The sequence below is a fragment of the Durio zibethinus genome, chromosome 14 (genome assembly GCF_047325235.1).
Source record: "Durio zibethinus cultivar Kanyao isolate XHJ-2024 chromosome 14, ASM4732523v1, whole genome shotgun sequence".
Taxonomy (NCBI): Eukaryota; Viridiplantae; Streptophyta; class Magnoliopsida; order Malvales; family Malvaceae; genus Durio; species Durio zibethinus.
Genome location: NC_143175.1, coordinates 9,626,744 through 9,634,933, shown reverse-complemented (window position 1 = coordinate 9,634,933; position 8,190 = coordinate 9,626,744). Strand labels below are relative to the sequence as shown.

At 26.7% G+C, this 8,190-nt stretch overlaps 1 protein-coding gene across 2 annotated transcripts; it reads right to left on the bottom strand.

The window, feature by feature from the left end:
- Positions 1-2,534: 2,534 nt before the first annotated feature.
- LOC111295208 (protein ASYMMETRIC LEAVES 2-like) lies at positions 2,535-6,311 on the bottom strand. Of its 2 annotated transcripts, XM_089742891.1 has the most exons (3): positions 5,773-6,311; positions 4,626-5,330; positions 2,535-2,727 (listed from the first exon to the last, which is right to left on the bottom strand). In XM_089742891.1, the coding sequence occupies exon 2, from the start codon at positions 5,312-5,314 to the stop codon at positions 4,661-4,663; it is 654 nt and encodes a 217-aa protein (XP_089599017.1). In that variant the 5' UTR covers positions 5,315-5,330; positions 5,773-6,311; the 3' UTR covers positions 2,535-2,727; positions 4,626-4,660. The 2 variants fall into 2 exon arrangements, with proteins under 2 accessions (XP_089599017.1, XP_022744336.2); XM_022888601.2 differs by lacking the exon at positions 5,773-6,311 and having other exon boundaries at positions 4,626-5,469.
- Positions 6,312-8,190: the final 1,879 nt, after the last annotated feature.

The following is an 8,190-nucleotide window of genomic DNA, read 5'->3' as shown; positions in this document are numbered from 1 at the left end:
TTAAAAAATAAGTCAAAAAATTAAAATAATAATTATATTGAAGAAAAAACATTATTATGAAAGACAAATGAAATCATGAAACCTACAAAAGAAATAAAAATGAATATTGAATAAAATTTATTTATCTTCTCTATTTTTTAAGATCTATTTTTAAACCATTAATTCATGAAATATGTATAAATTAAAATTAATATAATAATGATTTGTGAACTTTTGTATCTCTACAATTAATTATATTTAAATGATTAGTAGAATATGAATACTTTTTCAAATAAGGAATAATTTATGTTTCTTTTTTTTTAATCAAAGATTTACATTCAAATCTTTAAATAATAAAATATGAAAATCTGATATAAAGAGTGATCTACTTAGATATGTATAAAACTAAATTAGTTTTACGCCACCTCACTTTTTATACCATTTATATTTGTCAATTCCATTGCATTTGATGCTCTAGTCAAGTAAATCATAAATGTCAAATTTCAATTAAATTTAAAATATAGAACTATTTGTGTGATAATAATAAAAATTTTAATCATTATTATTATTATCGATTAAAATGATAAAAATATTGAATTAATATGAAATTTTATGTGAATGATAAATACGAGTAAATTATTAAATCCAATTATAAAATCATCTAGCGATTAAGTGTTCAAATAAAAACATTATGACATGATAGAATACATTAAAAGTGTTAATATATTTACTTAATATTATTATATAAAATTTAAAATATATTTATTTGATAACATTACACATAAAATTTGTTTAAAAAAATAAAAATCTCTAAAAACTTCCAAAAGGGAGGTTTATTACCCCTTTCAACCCTCACGTCAAATTTATTACAAAAATCGATTTATATATTTTTTTTGCATAAAGATAATTAATATTAAGATAATAATAAGACAATCAATGATAAAATTTTAAGCCTTTTTTTTCCTGGAGGATTGTGGATTATAAGAAAATAAGATTATTTCAAAAGGATTTGCAAGAATTTATAAAATAAATTTTTTTGCATCCTCCGTATAAAACGCTTTTGACCTTAAATAATTTTATTCTATACTTAATTTGATATAGATTATACTTTTTATATAGAATAGAACTATAGCTTATAGATTTCGTACGACCATGGGTTTTTTCTTCGATAAAGTCATACATGCATAGGGAAAGAAATGTCGTATCCGTTCATTGTACCACTTCGTATATTTAATATAAAAAAAATTTGTATATGTATTGATTTATTGTATTCATTTATATATTTATGTAGTATAAATTAATAATAATTTATTTATATTATATTTTATATAAAAATTATGTATTATAATTTAAATTAATATAAAAATAAAAAAAAATTTATCTTATTAACTTTAGAGATAATTTGTATTAAAATTTTAAGTTTGTATTTTTTTATTATTTTGAAATCTTATCAAATGTAAGATATTTTACATCGTTATATCTAATAGCATGCCTCGGGAATTTGAACATGAGAGAGAGAGAGAGAGAGTATTAATAGACACTGGCATTGCATTTAAAAGAAAAGCCATCATTACAAAGTACGTCATCATTGGCATGCAAAGCAATGTGATTTTAAAACACTAATGGATGCATGGTGCTACTGAATATTTGGCTTTGGATTTTGGGTTAGCAAATATTTCCAGAAGAGAGCAATAAATGACAATTGACGTTTCCTCTGCAACATGCCTTCTCTCAGCTTAATTTCCCACCCACCTCTCTCCTTCCCACCCTTTTGTCCCCCTCTGTCTTATTCAGTTTGTCTCCAAAAACCTTTTTCTCACCAACCAACCATCTTCATATTCAAATTTGTATCTATGTAGGATAACCCCAGCCCTGCTGCCATCGAATCATTGCTTCTCAATGCTCTTTACCAATTTTCATTATTTATTTATTATTAATTATTATTATTATCACACTTGTGAGCATTTAAAATATCTTTTTATTGATTTGAACTTTCTATTATAAGAGAAGTTAATCGTTATTTGAAACCCTTTAAGTTTAAAACCAAATTCGAAATTTATGAGATTGTAAATAATTAAATACGTCCGCAATGCATATAAGTACAAAAGAGAGGAGAAAATATATATATATTATGAACTGTTTAAGGACAAAAGTCGAAAAGAGTGGAAACAAAACAAAACCCATGGCAGCCAATCGGCATGGCAAATTTTAAGAGGCGAAGCCCTACGAACTAATGGAGTTATTTAAGTCTGGAAGAAAAGCGAGTGAGCACATTTTTGGCCCAAATATATAACATAATAACTCAATTGGAGTTAGATTTAAATTAATAAGATTTAAATATTTTGTTTATAAATCATAAATTCGAATTTTATTGTCATTAATATATTTTAGAAGCATTTGTAAATCAAATATAAATTTTTATGGACCTTTCCAATGTAAATTTTTTTTTTTTTTGAAATCTATTCTCACTCTAAATTAAAAAAACATTTTTTGTCGTAAATTTTTTTTAACTAAAAAAAATACAACATGATAAAACTCAATTAAAAGTAGTTGATACATAGAGAAGAGCAAAGGGACATTATGCCTCTAGATCTACCACATATCTCTAGGCAAAATTAAAATTAAAAAAAAAAAAGTAGTTGAGAAAAGAGACCCTATTTTATTTATTAAATTAATAATATTAATATAAAACGGCAGTATGCCTCTTTCTCTCAACGCTGAATCATTGGTTGAAATTAAGACCAAGACCTGTATTACAAGCAAAAGAGCTAAATATTAATTGAATGTTTTGGAAATTATTACACTAATAGTATGAGAAGATCAGACGGAAATTATTTCGAATCTTTTTCTTTTCTTATTTATTTATTTTCCTGTATTATATATATATACACACACTTGCAATGGGATGATCACTACAACCCCCCTATGTCATTCTAGCAAGCAACCAATCAAAAATTTCAATTTGGCAAAACATTTACTACTTGCCAGCTATATTTATATTATGTTTGATAAGAAAAATGAAAAATGAAGGGAAGATAAAAAGGTAAGAAAAGACAAATAAAAAAAATTACTTTTTTTTTATTATATTTGATAAAAAGAATTAAAATAGAAGAAAAAATAGATTAAAAATAAAATTATTAATTTAAGGTAAATGAATACATTTTTTTTTTCATATTTGAAAGAATAGGATTTGAAAGGAAGAAAATTGTGTAAATTATGCACTCATTTTCTTTTCCTCACTTATTTTCTTCCAACCAAACAAAAGAAAGAATGAAAACAAAGTAATTTTTCCTTCCATACAATCCTTCCTTCTTCTATTTTTCCTACCAAACATTATGTTAGTGGCGTTTTTAGTTATCAAAAAAATTTGAATTTCACAATAACCTGGTTACGAATGTTTTTGGTTTCCTTAAAAAATGTTAAGGGGTATTATAGATTCTTATTAAGTTAATTAAATTGTTATTTCTCAACAAAATTTAATATTTTTAATACATTATTTTTCATCAAAATTAAAAAATGAATAATGCATTAATTACAAAATTATTTCTATAAATATCACCTTGGTTAATGTATCCCTCTAATATAGTAATATTTTTTAATAAATACTATTAAATATGAATATAAAACACACATATATGAGAATTTTTAGAAAACAAAAAAAAAATCATAGTCTTTTTTTTATTATTATTTTAAGAAAGACAAGCCCTACAACAAAAGAGATGGGAGAGCTGGGGTCGAACCCTAGCCTTATGTCTTCTCAAGGTTTTTTTGGCCATTAAGCCAAGAAGCTGAAAATAAAAAAAAATAAAAAAAAAACTCACTGCCAAGAAAACTAATTTGGTGACGGTGAAGAGCATATTATCAACAATCATTACATTACGATTTATTAATTACAATTTAAAATTATATAAAATTATTAAAATTTTATATGAAATTCACATTTAATAATAGTTTCTAACATGATTTTTTATTGTAATTGAATAATTATAAAATTATAGTAAAAAGAATTATAAGTGAATGTACTATGAAAATCAGTAAAATACAAATACAAAAGAAATAAATATGTTCTTCCTTTAAAAAAAATGTAATTAAAAGAAAAGTTTGCAGTCAATTGTTATATAAAAAAATTCCAATAGTTTATCCACCCAAAATTTTGAAAATTTTAACGTAATAAATGAATCATTTAATGAAAAGAGAAAGAAAAAAAATGAGTTGTAAATCAGAATAACTTTCTATGGCTTATGCTAGTATATAATTAAAACTCCTTCACTGTTTTAGTTATAAAGAGGATCTTTTATTCAAATAATCTAATTTCAAATTTCGAGAAATTTGGGCTTGGACCTTAATATTCAATGTTGTGGAAACTCAAAAAATTTTCTTGTCAAATTGACGAGGAAAAGGGAAAATAAGAAAGAAAATTATTGTCCAACTTATCTTTATTTGATTGAAACCTTAATTTTAACATTTTACTGCAAATTGCATATAAACCCTAGTTGTCATTCTGACAGTGTGTTAATAATCATGCTTCCAATTCCCTCTTCTCTCCGATTAAAAATAATATAAAATAAATATGTAGGATAAGAATAAAAGTAATATAATAATAATAATAATAATAATAATGGTGGCATGGAGAGGATGAAGTGTACCTGTGATGATTAGGAGAAATAATGAAACCCTAACCCTAAGAGGGGTCAATGGTACGGCGGTCATCTCCAGCAGCGGCTCTAGGTTGTTGGTACTGACTGAGTTGACCAATCCCTGAGGAGACGTTCATGCCAAGAAGGCTTGCATCATAGTTACTGCCAGTATCGAAGCTCCTTATCATCTGCTGATGATGATGATCACGTGGGAAGAACTGGTGGTGGTAATGATGTTCCCGGCCTGCGCCACCACCGCTCCCGATCAGATTTATCCCCAAGCTCTGATGTGTGGTGGCCGTGGCTGTGGCCGCAGCTGCGGCCGCCGCTATGAGGCCAGCATGGCCGGTGATGCCCAAGCTCTGGTACTTTGACAGTTCAGACTTGGCACAGCTCAGATCCATTTGCAGTTGGCGGAGCTGATGCTGAAGAAGAGATATGACTCCAACGCAGCCGTACACAGGGTCACGAAGACGCATATCTGCCTCATATGCTAGTGAATTGACAGCGTCCTCTCGCTGCGATGGGTGCAACTCGTTAAGCAGTTTTGTGATGTTGCTTGCGCCAAATACTTTGTGGACGTTGACAAACTTTTGGGGCTGATCAGGTGGGAAGTAGGGAGCAAATACGCACTCTGGCTGGCATTTCCGCCTCAATAACTTACATCCCGCGCACGGGGAATTGGATGATGATGCCATATTCCACCCTTTGTCTCTGCAACATCAATATCATGCACCCAAACCAAGCATAAGTTTTACATTAATGAGACTAGAATAACAAACCAGGGAGAAATTTCTAGGCTTATTCAAATCTTTTCGGTACCACATATTGTGAACAGAGGTTTATATATTCAATAGAGATATATATATATTTATATATATATTATATTGAAGATAATTAAAAGGGAAAAACTATACTCCTACTAAATAACAACAGATGAATTAGTAGAACGAAACCAAACAAGTTCAATAAATTAAGAATGTGCGAAATGAATTCTCAAGTGGCGGTGCGGCTGCGACGGGCGCGATTGAGGTCTCTGGGAGGTTGAACTTTATTTATAGATATTGAAGCAAATTGAAGAAATGGAAAGTTGACGGCTTTATAAATTTACGTGTATAAAAAACACTTAAAACCGGTAAGATTATCCTTACAGTACCTGCCCTTTAGTTACTGAATTAGTCTTCCGATTCCTTCGCTGAATTGGGTTTCTAAGGAGTTGAAAGCAAATATTCTTCTTCTATTCTAGCTATATTGGTGGCTGCCTAATTAAACTAAACCTATCTATGGAAGCAGCAAATTAAATCTTGAGCAGAATAACTTCTTGGCAATATCCAAGACCTGCCTCAAATATTCACTTGAATGGCCGCAAGAGAATCCATTTCTGGAGTATGGAGAAGAGAGAGAATCAAGTAGAATTGAAGCTTGTTGGGTTTTGGGAAGGAGAGCAGGTGAGGAGGGAACAAGCAAGGAAGACTGGTTTGATTTTACCCTGAGGTTAGTGGAATTGGATCTCGCGAAGACGACCTTTACTTCGCATCTTTCGATGGACAGCTTTTGGGGAGCAGATCTTGCTTCAATTTCATACAAAATACTATATTGTCACTAGCGGCTGCTTCATTTTCATGTAAAGAATGAAACTTTATTATATGGAAAGTGGGAAAAATATTAGAAATTAAAAAATATATCTTGGGATGAATTCGGGGGAGCATTTTATCTACAATTTTTTTATCATAATGATACAATTAACTAATAATAATAAAAATTTATAGAAAGATCCACTACTTACTCTTTTTAATAGATTTTACACAATATTAAATATTAATTGATTAATTGTATTAAAATAATTATATATTATATAGCCCCAACAAATACGTATATTCTTATAATAAATTTTTATCATATATGTTTTACCTCATTATAGTGTTACGTGGCACACCATATATTTATTTTTTTTATTTTCTTCTGATAAATTATGCTCATGCACAATAAACACCGTATAATGATATGTGACACACCATCATTTTTTTTCTTTTCTCTATCTTTTTATTTACATTTTCTTTTTTTAAAATATTTAATAAATATCTTTACAGTTTATTTTTTTGGGTTCATTTAATATTATTAATTAAAAACATATTTTATTTTTTAAAAATTAAATATTTTTGAAAAAATTTAACAGAGGCATCATTATGGCATTCTATTTTATTTTTTTTGACACTATTTTTTTTTTTAGTTTTAGTTTTTTTTCTTATTTTAGTTTTATTTTTTTAAAATTTATGATACAAATTTTGCAAGAAAATCTCATCATCGCTAATGTCACATGTTAACTTCGCTTTTTTTTTTTTTTGGCCTTTCGTCTTTTAGTTTACCTTGTTTTTAGTTTATTTTCTTCCTTTCTCTTTTTTTTTTTAATTAATCAATTTGTTGAAAAAAACAAAACCAACATATGTGTACATGTGAGACCATATTTCATTTTTTCCTTTCACTTTTTTTTTTTGTATTTTAATTAGATAAATTTTACAACAGAGGAACCAATAATAATTTTTTTTTAAACAAATGCAAATAGAAGTATGGTGACAAAACAATATATATTCAATGAGTTTCAATTTGTTCAAATCCAATAGGTATATTTTTTAAATTTGGGATTTAATCAAAATTTTTTTCAAAAATTGAGGTAAGATCAGATGCAATTTCAAGGTATTTTGCCCTGTCAGATATATAAATATATTTTTTATTATTTATTTAATTTTATATTTATATATATTATATTAATAAAGTTGTTATTTAATATTTTTATTTAATAAATTCACACGACATCTCTATTTGGTTTTCTTTTCTTTTCTTTTTTTAGTTCCTTTTTTTAAAATTTTTTAAACTTTTTTATTTAGATAAATTTTGTAAGAAAAAATCATTTTTTTCACCAATCCCTTCGGCCTTTTTTTTTTTTTTATAGTTTTCTAACTTTATTAATTAGATAAATTTTGTAAAAAAAGTCACTAGATGTAAGGATATACTTATATATATATATATATATATATATATATATATATACAATCTGGTTAAGATTTTTCCTTATTTAAAATTGGGGTTGGGTCATAGACAATTAAAGGGTGCTTCGTCTTACTTTGAATATATATATATAATTATACTTTTAATTATTTATTTAATTTTATATTTATATATATTATATTAATAAAGTTATTATTTAATATTTTAATTTAATAAAAATATTATGTTTATACATAATTAAGATGTAATCCATCCCTTTTTAATTCAGATAATTTGTTAAATAAAAACCTAGTTAATGTATGTACATGGCACTCAAATTTAATTTTTTTTCTTTCATTTTTTTTAATTAAACAAGTTTTGCAACAAGAAAAGCTGATTGATAGGTATTATGAAATAATTTGTATCCTATAAATTTTGATTTGATCCAATAGGTACAATTTTTTAAAATCGAGATCGATTTGGGGCAAATTAAGTCTTTAAAGAGAAATGTAGTCGAGTTAGTGATAGTTTAATGGTGTTTTGCCATGACCCATCTCATGTTTTATATAAGAGTATATATTTTGTTATC

What these genes read in the sequence shown, in the direction of transcription:
- LOC111295208 (XM_089742891.1), bottom strand. Translation starts at nt 5,314, where the DNA reads ATGGCATCATCATCCAATTCCCCGTGCGCGGGATGTAAGTTATTGAGG.